At 44.3% G+C, this 17,084-nt stretch overlaps 1 protein-coding gene across 1 annotated transcript; it reads right to left on the bottom strand.

Annotated features, from left to right (window-relative positions):
- Positions 1–643: 643 nt before the first annotated feature.
- LOC104503538 (ras GTPase-activating protein-binding protein 2-like) lies at positions 644–16,745 on the bottom strand. The gene is made up of 8 exons (XM_010151982.1): positions 16,632–16,745; positions 11,359–11,440; positions 10,130–10,303; positions 9,140–9,230; positions 7,686–7,788; positions 6,306–6,486; positions 5,260–5,358; positions 644–787 (listed from the first exon to the last, which is right to left on the bottom strand). Exons 1-8 carry the CDS (start codon positions 16,724–16,726, stop codon positions 644–646), a joined length of 969 nt encoding a protein of 322 aa, XP_010150284.1. The 5' UTR covers positions 16,727–16,745.
- Between the last annotated feature and the right edge of the window lie 339 nt (positions 16,746–17,084).

Raw genomic sequence — 17,084 nt, 5'->3', positions numbered from 1 at the left:
CCCAGTGCTGTGCAGAGGTCTGGCCAAGCCGCCAGGCTGGGCTGATGAACGCAACTCAGAAGGCCTTCACCTCTCAACGCTTCTGATGACTGCCAAGTAAAGCGCACGTTTTCCAGCCAGAACATCCTACAGATCTGGATACCGTGTACGAGTAAGAAAATGTGGAGAGCTGGCTGCTCGTAAACTAAGACAAACGTGAGGCAGCTGAACCGAGAACAGTATTTTAGACAACTGCACAAGATGGGAAAGTATGTACAGAATTATTAACTGACCGAAGCTGGCAGGGCGGGGAGGTTTTGTTCCAAGGCAAAGCAACAACAGGCATTTAAGAGCTCTCACTTCCAAGGTTCAGCAAAGTTAGAGGACGTGGAAGAAACAGTCGTATTTCCATAGCAGCTTTTCAGAACTGCATCAAGGCACAGGCAAACTACTCCAGCACCGAAGCGAGTGGCCTGGCTGTTAAAAAACTTCTCAACAAAAGAGAAGCTGGGAAATAATGCCTGAACTTTCCAACAGCTCATCACTGGCCTGGACTCCTAATCCTATTCCCCCATTTCTAGTTGAAGGCAGCAGGAACAGACAGTTCATGATCAGCCAAACACAATGCAGGTACTGGCAAGACCCACCAACGAGCCACGTGTCATTAACTAGGCCCAAGCAGACACACAAGCTGTTCCACATTACCTGGCCGAGGTCCTCGGGGCGGAAAACCCGGTCTTTCCCTGGGACGCTGTTCACGTACACGAGGAGGTTGAGACTGGGCTTCAGGTTTAGTTTCAACTCTTGGCTGAAACAGGAGGAGAACGTGCATTATTGGACACCGGCCTAGTTAAAAAAAACCCCAAACCCCCAAACTCACCAAAACAAAAAAACACCCCACAACAAAAGACATAGGTAAGTGGCATGCACAAAATGAACTCCAGAAGAGACACATCCATGTCAATGTGTTTGGGAATGCTTTTTTTTTTTTTTTAACCTCTATAAATTCCTCTGTACCAATCCAGGACTGCAGTGTTCAGTTATCTCTGCTAAAACGTGCAAAGCAAACATCTCTCCATCAGAGCGTCTCCCCAAAAACATGGCTAAGGAGAATTTTCCATGTTTGACCAGGCATTGAGACCCCAATGCTCCGTTCTTCAGGAATCCCTCAACCTGACTAGAAACTCCACACAGATGAAATGAAGCTTCCTCATGCCAAGCGCAAACTTCACGGACTGGGGGGCAGCCCGAGATGAACAAATCACATTTTTCGCCTGAGTCCCTGAGGGATTCCTTTCCTCGAGTGCACAACAACTATAAGGCAGCTACCAAACCGAAAGAGGAGAACAAACCAAAAACCCTCAGAGTGCAGTTAAGTATTCCTGACACAATAAAGCCACCTGAAATGACAATTTCTACAGACTACCTGCTGAAGATAGTCTTCAACGTTCCTGATGTCAAGGCCACGATGCTCCAAGTAGACCCTTTGTATTCTCAGGAACTAGAACACCTATTCCATTTTTTACAAGCAGAAAGTACTTCGAGAGGTAATTTGAGCAAAAGAGACAGAACATTGCAGAAACATTTCTACGCTCCCTGTCGCTTACTGAAGCCATTTCCAACATTTTTTAAATTCCATTTTCTGTACAACAGTCCAGCAGCTGCTGCTGTGCTGGGTTCTTATCTCCAAAAAACAAATTTATCCTTAGGAGCATAAAGAACACTATCCTCCAGGGAAGATTAAGCACAAGGACAACGGCTATAGGCCCAGCCTGCTGCGGAGGAGTAGTTTACATTAAACATCTCCCTTATTTTCTTTTAAGGGCTCAAGACAACCGATGGTTCCAGCCAGAGAGTACCTGGCAGGGGGACAAAGAAGCTGGATTTTACAGGAAACACGCAGCTATTACGCACCAAATGAATGTTTCAGCCCTCCCATCACTCATGCTCTACCCAGCTAGGCATCAGCTCATCCTTCCAACATTTCTAGGATCATTTTTTCAGTTCCAAGAATAAGTTAGGAAAACCATCCTTTCTGTAGGTTTTCTGTAGGAAAACCTCTTTTCACTGCACCTCCTCTTGGGTCACTGGAGCTCCCCTGCCAACCTTCACTCACACATCTTTACTGCTTTACAAACGCAACCTCAACAGCGAAACTCAACACGGGCAGACCCCCGTTTCTCAGATACTTTGCCTCTCAGGTTTAACCACCCAGTCCCTCCTTAGCAAAGGCTGACGTTCTATTAAATCCCAAATACCTGCTAACTTTTACCCACTTGCCTTGCATTTCACTGAGCTTCTCATGTGTCACACAAACACTCTGTCTACCCAGACAACAAACAGCTCATCTCATTAGCTGCTTTCTCATCAGCACTGTCCCTTTTTACGGGGGAAGGATGCCTCAGTGCTCTCTGGTGCTGCCTGAAGAGGAAAGCACTTGGGCAAAAGTGCCCTCCCCGAGAACACCGCAATCATTTGCAGCATCACAAGATGCCTATTAAGGGCTGCCATTTACAGCCCAAGCAGCAGCTAATTGCAACCCTCACTGCACAGCGAGCACACAAAGTGGACCGAAAGGCACAGAGCAAGGATTTCAACCGACAATGACTGAAGGAGGACTCGGCCCAGGAGCCAAGATCGCCGCAAACCTCAACCTAATGGAGCTTTGAGAACAATTAAGGAAGAAGTGACATTGCCTCTTCTCTTCAGGAGCTCACGTGGGGAGGGAAAGGGGCCTCTTTCTGCTACAGCAATGCTACTGGCAATGATGGCAAAACCAGCCACAAGTCAGCCTTTACTCCCCAACTTTGGAACTGAATACCCTCCTGAAACAGAGGAGGATGGAACAGAAGGAGCAAGAGATGAGGCAGCTCCAAAGGCTGGTACAATTCTATTTTTCCAATCTTAGAGGGCTTAAAAGTTTCTCTAGAGCGAGATGCCTGCCACAACCAAACGCATGCAAAGAACCAACTAGCCAAGAAAACAAAGAAGAAACCACGCTTTACGTGAAACAAAAGCAAAAAAAAACCCTTCATCATCTCACCAGAGTTCCAGCAGCTAGGTGAGATCATCCCTTAGACAGCTACCACACTGTCGAGGAGGTCAGCATGGACCTCACAACTTACTAAGGGCACTCATCAATCACTTCCACAAAGGCAGTGAGAGAATGTTGCCCCATAGATGGATATTTCCCTGAATTCACCACTTCCAAACCAGAAGGCAAGAGTCGGACCACCCTGCCTGCCTCCATCCCTCCAGCACCCCTGAAACAGCTGATGTGTTAATGCCAGGGGGAGGTCAGAATACCTGAAATCACTATAAAGGGAAGACCTGATTTACCAGTGTAGCCAGGCAGATTTCTGATTGCCCACAAGAAAAGGAGCAAGAAACGCTGACCTGTTTAACCCCACAGCTGTAAACAAACAGGACCTGAACTGGTTTATAGCCAAAACGGTACGTGGGCAGCCCTTTGGGGTGTTCTGAGTTACTACTAGAGAGGCTGTATTTGAACTTGATAAAAAATAGGGGAAATACGGAGTGATGCAGAGAAAGGAATGAGAAGGACAGTTAGCAGCTGCTCTGTAACACTGCTGATGCTGGCTAGAACAGCATCCCAAGGAAGTCACTCACCCACTATTGCAATCTCCTGCCCCTGCCTACATGCAAGTATCTGGCATTAATGGATCTAAGAGACCAGGAGAAAGCTGCTACTGATCCGTAATTCCTTGCAGAAACAGTTCAGGTGCCTTTTCTACCAGCTTTCTATACACCGTGCCTGAAAAGGAGCTAAGAACGGACCAATTCTGTCTCCACAAGAGCCGAGAGTTGAAATCTTGCCACTTCGGTGTTGTTTAGAAACTTCCACACAGATTTACCTAGACACGAAGTCACAGCAAAAGTCACCCAAAAGGCAGAAAGCCCAACCAGCTGCAGAGGCAACACGAAAGAGTCTGAGGGGCCTTCTAGAAGCTATACTCTGCTCTCTCGTACCGATAATTCTAGATTATTTTTGCAACCACATTACAAAGATCCACTCTCTCTACTGCAAACAAATCAAACCTAATTTTCGTTTTGCACAAGGAAAATCTATTCTGCGCTAGAAAAACCACCGTTTTCATGGCTCCAATACCACCTAAAATGCTCAAAGCCCTGTTGAAGCTGATGAAGACAGACAGGCTTCCCAGCTCATTACGGAGCCATCATCTGATTTCCATGATGGCTCAGCTGGACCAGAAGCAACACCATACGAGATGCTTCTGTTGGGTTTTCTGTTCCTGTTTTCTTTTTTAACATGGACCTGGCTGAAGGGCAATCCTAGACAGGTTCCTCTCCGTCAGTAAAAAAGAGAAGAAACAAGTACAAAACCAACAGCTGCAACAACCCAGCTGCTCTACCAAAAAACTGCAGTCTTCTAAAAAGGTCGGATGTGAGCTAGCACAACACGCAGAGCTTTGGTACACCGCCTCAGTGGAAGAGGGGTTGGAACTAGATGGTCTTTAAGGTCCCTTCCAACCCAAACCATTCTGTGATTCTAAGAGGCTAAAGCACATGTTTTCTACTTTGAGGGGGTTTGTACAGATAGAGGTAGCTGAATTGAAAGTCTCAGACTGTCTCTCACCAGCCTGGCAGGTGCAAGACATGAGCTATCATCCGGTCAAACTTTCCTTCCTCTTTCCCCTCCTCACCCAGTCAACCTAGGAATGGGAAGACAGCACTGTCCCGGTAAGGAAATGTGAATCGTTCCATTTCTCACACAGTCATAAGTTGGTACAGGGTTCTGTGACAAATAAATTATGAACGGATAATGAAATCCGGCAGATTTCTGTAGACGTTGCCTTACAAGGCAATCTTGCACCTTCTCAGAAACGGTGCTATCCCTTTTCACTGCTGGGACCCTTCCGCCAGTGAAATACCCCTTTCAAACACACTTTAGTGACTGCCATTTTGTGGGGAGTTGGGTTTTTTTGGTTTGGTTGTTGGTTTTTGGGTTTTTTTTTGCTTTTTCCCCATGTAAACCAAGCCATATCCCGCTAAGTTAGGTCAAAAGAATTTCAGTAGCGATTTCCTGTTTCCACATGAGCAGATTTTAACGTCACCATCACCCAAAGTTACGCCTCACGTGTACGTGCCTTTGCTTGCAACAAGAAGGCGAGCGCATGAACATTTCAGACACCATTAATTTGTGCAATCTTAAGGCAAACAAATTGATCCGTTCATTTAAAAAACTGAAGCAGTTTGCAGAAGTAATGAGACAATCCAAGGTGTTCACAGATGGGTTACCTGTGAGACTGGTGCTTTAACATGGGGTGGAATTCCAGAGGAAGAAACAGTACCACTAGGAGGCAGGTTTTTACTGGTCACTGAAGCCCAAGAGAAAGCCTGCAGGAAATGCAACAAACCTAGGCTACTAATCATGGCAAACCACTGACATTCCTACAGGGAAACTCGTCTGCTGAAAATATTCATTCTACGGTTCATATCTGACTATTAAATAAGTGTGGTGCAAGCATTACAACGACGATACAGAAGGATTCTAGTTCTAGCCCTCTGTGGACTCCAGTGGCGTGGAGCGAGTGTGTAGCGTGCTCACTATGGCTACCTGAGCGAGCCCAGTTCCCTCAGCATCCCCAGGTCACTGCTTTCCACGAGGTGACCAAACCTAGGACTGAAAAGCCTGTAGTGTTGTGTCTTCTGCACAAAGAAAGTGGATGCCAGAAGTTAGAAGTAAAAACAGGAAAAGAGAAAAAGGATTCGGGGGGGGGGAAAAAAAATACAGGAGATGCTGGAGGTAGCAAATCACCTTTCTCCAGCTTTCACTGGTTCCTCCCATCTCTTTCGAACTACCTACGTGTAACTTAGGTGATGCATGGTGTGCCTGGTGGATTTTAGATCGGGCATCCTGCCTCTCAGGGAGACTGCCAATGCCCCCGTACAGATGTTGAACCAGCAATTTCCCACGTGTCAGTGCGTTACGGTTTCTTGCAAGGATGAGCAGTGGTTCCCACTGAGACTTTTGCTGGTGGTAGCTTGAGGTGTTTTCTTAACATATGTTAACTCCACATTTAATAAAGGTTTACACATGCATAAAACCACACACACACTTTACAAGCAGAGCATTACATGTATGATTGGTGACTTGTGCTTAAAAACAACATTCTTTCCTCTTCTAGTGAAACTTGGCTTTTTTACAGGTCCAAGGTCCACTCTTCATACAGCGTGACGCCGAGAAGAGGTACCACTTTGGCCACTCAGAAAGGCTAAGTTCAAAACCGAACCTTCTGGTTTCCCATCTGCACCTAGAAGCACAGATATGACTTTTAACTAACCTTTGGTGGTTCTTGTGGTAGTGAAACAGGTTCTACAGGAGGTGGAGATGGAGACTTCTCTTCTAGCTCCTCAAGGGTCTTCTCTTCAACTTCAGCTTTCAGCTCCTCGGTTTTCGTTTCAGATTCCAATTCTGGCTCAGGTTCGTGAGATGATTCTTCTAGTGCCTCCTCTATCCCATTGCTACAAGAATCAAAGGTGTTTTATGCAGCTGATCAATTGCTTTGTGGTTTATGACTCTTTATAAGCTCTGCTATGCTAACAGCTGGTATTAAACAAGTCATTCCGTATCCAGTTGCTGCCAGATGGTACCTATGCATACAGTACTGTCAGAAGTTAAGCTGTACCCCTCTAGTTGCATACAAAGTCAGGTTTTACCCCTGCTGAAGCAAAGACATCTTTTACAATTCTCTGCAAAGAATCTGTAAATCACAGACACGTAAACCCTGAAGGAATAGGTGCTAAACTTAAGTACTGCTGCTCCTAAAAGAACAGAAGCACAGTGGGAGACCAATGGAACATTAAGCTATACACATAAATAAAGCCAGTTTTGGAATAAAACCTGCAACTTACTTACAAAAACACCATGCCAGTTCCTTACTAAAGGAGCTGTGAGTCTTGCTTACTGAAACGCACACACAGCTTCTTCCCTACTCCGTGTGTTTGAAACTTAGGGATCTGAAGTTCTTGACTTTTTCTTCAGCCACCCCAAAAGCTGACCAAATTCCAAACTCTTCTGCCTACACAGCTTCTGCCACAGGCAAGCTACGAACATTGCCTTTACAGCTTCTTTCCAATTGGCATGGTAACCCAAAAACAAGACCTGACTTGATGCTTTAGTTCTGGCAAGTCACTGCCAGAACCCCAGCAGATTCCCCTCTTCCATCAAATTTCTCATGAAAAGCATTCTATGACCAGTGTTCAGCGTTATCACTGATGCATTGAACAGACATCAGGTAGTCACGTCGTAAATGGTTTTTCTTAACAAGGGAACCAGGGAGTCTGGTTTTAAAAGGCATTCCCTTTAATGCCTTTAAAAGGCATTGCTATGTTTCAAAAAAAGCACAGGCTTTTGGTGTTGTAGGTTTCTTTGTGTTTGTGGAGGTTTTGCGTGCTTGCTTAATAAAACGTATTTTTCATATAAAAATGTGCCTAAACATGTTTTCTTTAATCTTGTTCAGATTTTATGATGCTCAGGACAGAGACCTATTCTTCCAATACAGCTGAACAGCAACTTCTCAAAAAGTAGACCTTCCTCTCAGTTTGAAGTGCTACCCAAATTTGAGGAGTAAGGTGTCATTAACCATCCAGAATCCACAGCCAAAGCAATTCTGTCATTTCTATTAAAAAAGCAACTTCACATAATCAAATGGACTTCTTACGTTACAGGATGGTTTTCATAGTAAGTACTGCTTGCATTCTCTTGCACAGGTTCAGGTGATGGTTGTCTCTCCTCCTGCTCCTCTTCCACCTCTTCCTCAGACTCTGGCACAGAAAGAAAAACTTCCTTAAACATCTCTGTAAGCGTACACAAGCTGCACTTAAAAGCATGTTAAACTGGTAGTAATCAAAATAAGGTTTCACCAACAAAATCAGGCAAAATGAGCTGCAAGAGAAGACAGAAGACCCTTCCACTCATTCAAGAGGCCTTGTTTCTTACTGTTTTCACAAAAAGAAGAAACTAGAGACATATTGCTGCTAGGAACTTCGGGGGGGAGGGTTCAAGGGTGTTGTAAAGCAGCAGATGCTTTTCATATGGTGGCAGTTAAAGAGAAAGATTGTACTATTAGCTCATAAATCTCAGTACCTAAAATTAAGGAGATTAAGCTCAAATACAAGAATGATTGCCTAAGATGCTTTGTTCCACAGAACCATGATGAAAACGTCCCAGAAATTAGCCCATGAACACATAGATACATTCTGACTGCACCCTGATTTGCTCTGCCTCAGTGAGCAGAGGGGGGAAAAAACCACCCAGGTCAAGTTCAGCCCCTGAATAGAAACGAATTACTGAATGTGATGATGATATCAAAGTGAGCTATATCATATTTGAAAAGCCAATTATAGAGTTTTTCTTCAAACCACTTTACCTAAAAATTGACTGATCAGAGAAATCAATTCTACCTGATGAAACTAGCGGCAGCAAAAAGTATTATCACTGATTACTTCCCTTCTCTGCCAAGCCTCTCCAACCACGGCCAGTTCAGCCCTTCACGAAGTAAAGTACTACTACATGACCCTGATTTTACAGAATGTTTTGGACCAGCAGACAGTTCCAGCAACATCACCTATACTCCCTGCCTCAGCCCCTTCCCAAATTCATAGAATCATAGAATGGTTTGGGTTGGAAGGGACCTTAAAGACCATCCAGTTCCAACCTCCCTGCCATGGGCAGGGACACCTTCCACTAGACCAGGTTGCTCCAAGCCTCATCCAGCCTGGCCTTGGACTCTTCCAGGGATGGGGCATCCACAGCTTCTCTGGGCAACCTGCCCCACTGCCTCCCCACCCTCTCCATGAAGAACTTTTTCCTGATATCCAATCTAAACCTCCCCACTATCAATTTAAACCCATTACCCCTTGTCCTGTCACTACAGGCCCTTGTAAAAAGTCCCCCCCAGCTGCCTTGTAGCCCCTTCAGGCACTGGAAGGGGCAATAAGGTCTCCCCGGAGCCTTCTCTTCTCCAGGCTGACCAAGCCCACCTCTCTCAGCCTGTCCCCATATGCTCCACAAGAATGCAATACAGCTCACGCCTTTCCATCTCCTCTAGATACTTCTGAAAGCTCTGCACACATGTTAGAGAACAGGACAAACTACATGTACAGTTCTTCTCACCTTCATCAAGTTCTCCTTCTGAATCCCCAAATACTTCATCTTCATATCTGAAGATATCATTGTGGACATAGAACTTGTTTGGAACAGAACCCTACAAGAAAGCAACAGGCATTTTTTTGCATCTACGGTATATTAGCAGTCAGCAACAAGGATGGATTAGATAGAAGCTCTGGGGCACACACCAACGTTTTGGAACGGGACTATTTCACTGAGACCATTTTCCAAGTGGTACCCCTTCTCTAAGCAAACTGAACAGTAACTTCCGCCCAACTGAGAAAGGAAGTTTCAGGCAGAAAATACCCTGTTTTGCTAAGTCACAGCAGTCGTAGGTTCTAACTAAACATAAAGTCCCTCAGTTTCATCAGGGAATTTGAATTTTTCCTATTACAAAAACTTCACAATAAGAAACTAGAATGAACCTTCACGGGGTGGCTGTATGCTTACAGCACAGTGCCTGGAAACAACCTAGCAATTCAGCAAGACTCCACAACATTAATCACCAACCACACAACAGTCTGGGATGAAGTGGGGGGAAAGAAGTAAAAAGAACACAAGACACCCCTTCCCTTACACTGCTCTGCTCTGGCTAAGAGCTAAATGTGAGCAGTAACTTGCGCAGCATCAACCCATGCTCACATTTGCCATCAGACTTGAAGTACAGATCTACACTAGAGAACTGATCTGCAGAACATTTTTTTATATTTATTTGTGCCAAAGGCAGCTCCCAAATGCAAGCTCCAATTTGCTCTGTATTACTGCGCCAATACTTCAACTCTAAAAAAAAAAATCAAGCAGCTCAGGACGGGTGCAGTAGGCTCGTTTCTCTGTACTCACATGCTGTGACACATTTAACAACAGCCTCCGGGCCGAGCTATAAAAGCCAGACCATACTTTTTGCCCCGGTATGACAAATTGTAGCTACCGGTCAGGTTTCCTGTAGCAACTCCATCAGCATTATTTGAAATTAAACACAATCTTACACATACTTACTTCTGGAGCAAGCACAAAAGTCTGCATGAACTTCCTCATCGGCTGCCCGTTGTTTGACAGCTCCCCCATTACTTGCACAACCACCCCATCACTCAGGGTAGCGTGAGCATCCACGTGACGAATCTTGGTGTGGCATTCGCTGAACTGTAATGACATCACTTTCTTGTGTATCTCCTAGAAACAGAGAGTTACATCTTAGCTACGCTGAGTTTTGTACAGATTACACCTTTTAAATGCCCCAGTCTGAACTAACACAAAAACACACCCTACTGAGGCTCAACAAGTAAATACAGGAACCAGGAAGTGTCTTTCACTGAGAACAGTCAACCTGAGCTCATCAAACTTGTATTCTCCAAGTTTTCCACTTCTTAGGGTAGTCTAATAGTGTACAACCTGCCATCCAATTTTTCCAGCTGTATTACAGCACATGACCTATTTTAAGGCTTTCATTTTTTAAAGGGCCTGTGAGAGGGACAGAATGTAACTAATGTTGGCTTTTTTTTTTTTTAAAAAAAACCCAAACCCTACCACCACCCCAAAAACAACAACCCTGACCCTCTGCACATCCACAAAGTACTCAGTCATCACAGGAGGGCTAACATCTGCACTGCCAAGATTTTTGTGCTGCCCAATCAGGTTCTGCCGGCGAAAGAAGAAAACAAACCTGCCCTGGGATAGAGGCCGCACTGCTCAAAGATGTGGCTACCACATGAACAGATGCCCCTAGGTGACAGATGTGATTCTGATAGAGCCACAACCAAAGTGAAAACTCGTGTTTCCTGGATTGACTTCAGTTCCTCAGCAGTTATCTTTCATTTTAACGAAACTCCACTCAGAGAAGGATTTGGAAGCATACAGAATTCCACATTACTCGCAAAAATCAAAAGTCCCCTTCCCAAGGAACCACTTCTAACTGAAACAAGATACATGACTAGCACAAGTCTAACGTGTCCTCTGGATTTTCTTTCCCATCCTAAATATATTTTCTGCTCTTCAGATTCAAAGCTGATGAATCCAACAGCACCCACAGTAAAAGCAGCAACAATCAAGCAAAAAAAAAAGAAATAAATTAAGTCAACAAATTCCTATCAGCCTCTGAGCAGGAGGCAGCATCATAATACGTTATTTACCAGGTAAGAAAGTAGAAGTTATTGGTAAAGAAAAAGACTGATTTATACAACTAAGTTCTGAGCATTGGCGAGGAATACAGGGCTGATTTTGATACGCACAGCTTGACCATACACTGCTTCCTGCGGTTTCCCACTGGCGTCCAGTCCTCCATGGACGTAAGAAGAATTCCTGCCATAAAACCTGCAAGTGAAGAGGTGCAAAGGTTATAGCACTGAAAAAACAGAATCAAATACAGTAAGTATTTTAACCAAAAGTTGTAGAGCCCAGTGCATCAGGAATTTCAGCACAAACAGCAGCTCAAGATGTATTTTCCACTTCCGAGGTTTCGAGAATACAGGAACTAACAAGCTTAATATTCAGCATTCCGGTTTGCCCGGGATACATAGCAAGCTCCTAAATCAACCTCAACCTTCCACTTGCTCCCTTTAAGCACAGTGGCCATTTGACTTGATGGTTCCCCAATGTCAAAATCATCTGCCTGTGTTAAAGCCACGCTACCCAGCCAAGGCGTTTGCCTAGGGAGGAACAACCTGCCTGCCATGCATCCGAACCCCCCTTCTCTTCAAAGCTTGGGGCAGCAGTGGGGGATTCTGACTTGGATCCAGACGGCACAGACAACTTCCTGACCAGCCAACCCACCTCCCCATCTATCCTGTCTCTCTGCCATAGGTGGCTGTTCTTTCACACTACAGCTTTCTCGGCAGCAGTGCCCAAAGAGCTCATTACAAAACTCCAAAGCACTACGAAAGACCAGATTGCTCATAGGCCCCTCAGCTGAGAAACAAAGCCCCCGGTAGAAAAGCTGTCTGAAATCAAGTGTAAAAAACAGCAAATAAAAGAAGGCCAAATAAAATTGGATCTTACTGCTGCAATACCCAGGGATAAGTTCAGCACGAGATGCAGCCCAAAAGCAGTGTTCTCTCTGTGCTTCTTACAGTTAAGCACTGGACAGTATTTCATTGCTCAGAGAAGCTGTGGATGCCCCATCCCTGGAAGTGTTCAAGGCCAGGCTGGATGAGGCTTGGAGCAACCTGGTCTAGTGGAAGGTGTCCCTGCCCATGGCAGGGGGGTTGGAACTAGATGGGCTTTAAGGTCCCTTCCAACCCAAACCGCTCTGTGATTCATTTGCGTTAATTGCATCGTTGTGTACAATAATTGAATCACAACTTAGAGCAACCTCCACTGTGTAACTTTCAACACAAACCTCATATTCCATATTTTTGCTACCCAACAAGTAGCAGTTGTGCTTTTGCTCTTGTAAACAGCACAAACCTCTGGACCACTCCAAGAAAAACAAACCCTAAGCCCCTTTCCTGACCCGGATTTTGAATTGGATTTCAAAAGTTTGTATTTTTATATGTAATATATGTACACTTGCTCCAATATTTTTCTTCATTTCATAGATCTCTTTGCACTTCCATTCCACTTAGAAATTTTAGGCCTAGAATAGTCTAAGTTTTAGGTTGGATTTTTACTGCCAGCTTATAAAGCATGTGACAAATGCTTAATATTTTCTGTCCATTTAAATTAATAGGACAGAAAAAACTACCATATCACCCCTTTTCTTATTCAGAAGCATGTTTTGCCTCGGGAGTGACTGCCACGAGGTCCGAAGGCTAACGCTTGTCCTACCTCTACAACATACCTCGTACTGTATGAAGAAGATTAGCTGAAGCAGTGCACAAGCAGGCAGGAAAACATCTTTTCATTCTAAATTCCAAACTAAGCCTTCTGACAGTCAGCATATCTTACTAAATGCTTTCACAGGGGGACCAAGTGTTTTAACTCGCTTTTAAGGAACTGTTCAAACTCCTGGGTAGACAGAATAACCTAACAAGTGGGAACTGCAGATCAGGAAAGGGGTACATGTTAAGACCCCAGTTATAGAGAGTTATACATTTTCAGTGAGGGGGCTAGTAAAGCCATATAAATTCACTTAAAAATGCAACAAGCATACAAACTACACTGAGTAACACCCATTTAGCAGGCAAACTGATCTCTGCTTACCTGTAACCCCTGGATAAGCTTTGGATAATGACTAGCAATAGGATACACGGTACTCTTCTCAAGCTTTTAGTAGGATAAACCCCTAAATTTAATACTTGCTGTCCAAACTCCCTTATCGCTGCAACAAGGGGCACATCAAGCATCAGGAAGCCATGACAACCAAGCTCCTTCTGCAGCAGTAAGGAAGTTGTTGTTCAGACTAATGGCAAGAGAAAAGAGAAGATGCTCTCTCAGAAGAACATGATCCATAAACAAGGTGGAGCCAAAGAATGGAAAGGCAAATGTCCTCCACACTGGAGCCTGACTAGGAAAACGTAGCAACTTCCACAGCCCAAAGAAAGGGACAGCCATGGCAGAGACTAAAACTGGCTAGAAGACATTTCCCACGAGCAGCTCCAGAATCAGCTGTGATTCAATCAAACCAGATCAAAGCCTCCAGGACACTTCTGTGTAAAGACCTTTAAGAGAAATTTCACGGATGTTTTGTCAGCAACACTTGTGCCACCTTTCAAGTGGACAGAGAATAGTCATGAGCACAGAGTACCACCTGCACCAGGGGGAGCTTGCCTTGTGGGTGTCTACCCAGATCCCCAGACCTCAGCAGGGCCATTCTGGGAGACAGGTAACTGAGGGGACATCAACAGTCCCTCCTCTTTATAAAAACCTAAAAAATAAACACAATTGAAAACACAATTCCTGCAAGAAATGGACAATCCCCTATTCCCACTCCATGTACCATGTATACAGCATAATTTGGAAAGCTGCATTTTGGAGTTGTTTGAGTAAAGCTCGATATTAAGAGGTGTAGCAGTAATATCTGGTACCTACTACAAAGCACCAAGGTTGTTTTCAACAGGTTGAAGGTCTCCTCAAACACCATTTTTCCTCACGTGTACACTTCTGCCAATTTACTATCAGCCCAGTCTGGAAACATCAGTCTGCATCCCAAATGTACTAGGACCACCAGCTCCATGATGCTCCCACAGCACGTGTTAATATTGATGCAATGGAACGGATGTTGCCACACTAAAGGAAAGCAGGAGGGAAGGCAAACCTGAACAGCTGGCTGCTCCTCTTCGACTGAAGCAGTTAGGAAGGAAAAACATCTCGCCAGTATTTTGATCTAAATCAAAACACACAAACATCCTGCCAAGGTTACACTTGGTGTCCTTATGGTTAAATGCTCTTAAAAGCAAAATCAAAGACTATTTTCAACACCAAGTTGGATGCATGGGTGATTTACCCCAATACATAGTTTAGCTGCCAGTGAACATAAATGTTACAAACAGAAAAGGCAATCTCACCGCAGAACTGATAGAATCCTCCCTCTGCCTTTGGTATTAAGCTGTGGTGTGTGGCCTAATCATCCCTTACAAACTCTTCTCTGTCACTTTGTTTATGGAAACAATGTCTGGGTTTCAGAGCAAAATGACAGCACGCTTCACAAGAAACTTGTCTTACTAACCTGGGCTTTTCTATTATTCAAAAATGGCCCTGCTGTTCCGGTATCAGGATTTCCATTGCATTATCTGCTCCCACCATAATTGTTGCCTTGAAAAAATTGAATAGTCACACCCTTTCTAAGTCTTTTAAAAAAGAACTGCAACTGCCTGATCTTTACAGGCAACAGGCAGTTCTGGATATCGACAAGATGCTAAGTGCTGACCGACCTGCCTAAGAGGTGCCTCCGAAGCCAACTCCAAGGCAAGAGGTCCTTTCCCAGGCCAGCTGGGGAAAACACCCAGGCATGATGCTTACCTATGGAACACAGTTCTCAGGTCAGAGCAAACTATCGGGTATCGCTATGTTCCATGGACATACTCGTCCAGTTGTTGATCTGGTCTGACTCATTTGTTGAAGTTTTGAAGGCAAGAAAAAAATTCTGCATTTGCTGAAAATCCTGTTTAACTGCTGTTAGATTACTAAACATAGATTATGAAAGCCTGGAATACACTGCTCAGACACCTTAAAAATAGATTTAAACACAGAAAATGACATGGTTCCAGAGAGGTTTCAGTGATTTAAGTAAAAATGATACCATTTGTTTTCCTTACCTCAAAGCTATAGATGAAAAGATGCATTATTGAAAAGACTGAATTGTTAAGCAAGCCACCTGAGAGCTCTAACTTGTGCTCAATCTAACAGTCCATTTTTTCACCATCAACCTTAAGTCAAGTACGGAGAGAAGGCCAACCCAAAGAGCGGCTGCTTTTTGTCTTTTTATACACCAGCAAAGCTACTGCACCTTTATGTATTAAAAGACTGTGCTGCTTTAAGTCCAAATGTGGAAGTGCAAAATCTTAACTGACAAGCTGTATGTAGCCAATCAAAAACAAAAAAAAAGAAGAAAAAAAAAGGAGGGCAGGCAGAGAAAAGAGAGAAACACATTCAGAGTACCACTTAAATAGTGGACACAGATAAAACAAACCTACTCTGTTTTCTGTATTTTCCACCTACCTTGTCCATGCCATGACATCTATACTTAAATCTCCAATCATAATCTGGATAAAAACTTCTCAGAGGCAATGCAAAATATGGTATCCTGAAATAATCACAGAATGGTTTGGGTTGGAAGGGACCTTAAAGACCATCTAGTTCCAACTGCCCTGCCATGGGCAGGGACACCTTCCACTAGACCAGGTTGCTCCAAGCCTCATCCAGCCTGGCCTTGAACACATCCAGGGATGGGGCATCCACAGCTTCTCTGGGGAACCTGTGCCAGTGCCTCCCCACCCTCTCCTTGAAGATCTTCTCCCTGATATCTAATCTAACCCTCCCCACTTTCAATTTATACCCATTCCCCCTTGTCCTGTCACTACAGGCCCTTGTAAGAAGTCCCCCCCAGCTTCCTTGTAGCCCCTTCAGGTACTGGAAGGTGCAATAAGGTCTCCCCGGAGCCTTCTCTTCTCCAGGCTGAACAAGCCCAACTCTCCCAGCCTGTCTCCATAGCAGAGGGGCTCCAGCCCTCGGAGCATCTTCGTGGCCTCCTCTGGACTCGCTCCAACACTCTGTGGCCTTCCTCTGGACCTGCTCCAATTAGCATGCTGGTCTTAGGGACTAAATGCCAAGTGCTTCCAGTGCTATTTTCTTTCCTTTTCTTTTCTGTCTTTTTTAGAGAAGTAGTTCTGGAATACGTCCACGTTACCATTTTATCAGCTGAGAAGCAGCTCACTTTACCACACAGGAAATACCTTGATAAATAGCCATACATCCATATGATCAGACTTGGTTCTAGAGGCTAAGGGGTTTTCAGTAAAATGAAACACTTTTCTAAGAACCCCAAAGTTAGACAGATCCCTCTCCTCTCATACCACATTAATGTCCATCTGATTTCTAATTAACAGTTTGTGTGTGAAAGCGTTACCTGTGCAAGAAGTCAGGAGCTTTATTTAGCAGAGTGTAGTACTGTCTCACGAACTCCCGCCCTACGAGCAGGGGACTGGGCTTCTCCATCACCATTTCTTTGGTACACAGTGTCAAATGCTGCAATTAAAAATATTCATGTTAGTTTGAAGACTGGCCTGTATATCACAACTTCCCCATAAAAGGATGATCATAATGACATTAGAATTGAAACCATTTTGTGAACAAGAACTTAATTCACAGAAAACTATTCACACAAAGCTACTCCACCAATTCAGGACACCCTCCCCTGCCTCCTTTGTGTAAATACAAAGGTATCAGTCAATTCATGTGTTACTTAGACAAAGAGGAAACAGCGGAAAGCTTTTATAAAACAAAAACAAACCCCAAACACCCTGTTAAAAACATCTAGAAACATTTCTTCGAGCCGTGGTGGTCAACAGCTCAATGTCCG

The sequence above is a fragment of the Eurypyga helias genome, unplaced genomic scaffold (assembly GCF_000690775.1).
Source record: "Eurypyga helias isolate BGI_N326 unplaced genomic scaffold, ASM69077v1 scaffold29995, whole genome shotgun sequence".
Classification (NCBI taxonomy): domain Eukaryota; kingdom Metazoa; phylum Chordata; class Aves; order Eurypygiformes; family Eurypygidae; genus Eurypyga; species Eurypyga helias.
The sequence above is the reverse complement of the archived record's forward strand: the minus strand, read 5'-3'. Positions and strand labels throughout refer to the sequence as shown.

Excerpts from the sequence above, each read along its gene's own strand:
- LOC104503538 (XM_010151982.1), bottom strand. The coding sequence starts at position 16,726 with ATGGTGATGGAGAAGCCCAGTCCCCTGCTCGTAGGGCGGGAGTTCGTG. Across the intron at positions 11,441-16,631 it reads GCTCCTGACTTCTTGCACAG|GTTTTATGGCAGGAATTCTT; the intron begins GTAACGCTTTCA and ends CTTCACTTGCAG. Across the intron at positions 788-5,259 it reads TTAAAGCACCAGTCTCACAG|CCAAGAGTTGAAACTAAACC; the intron begins GTAACCCATCTG and ends CTCCTGTTTCAG.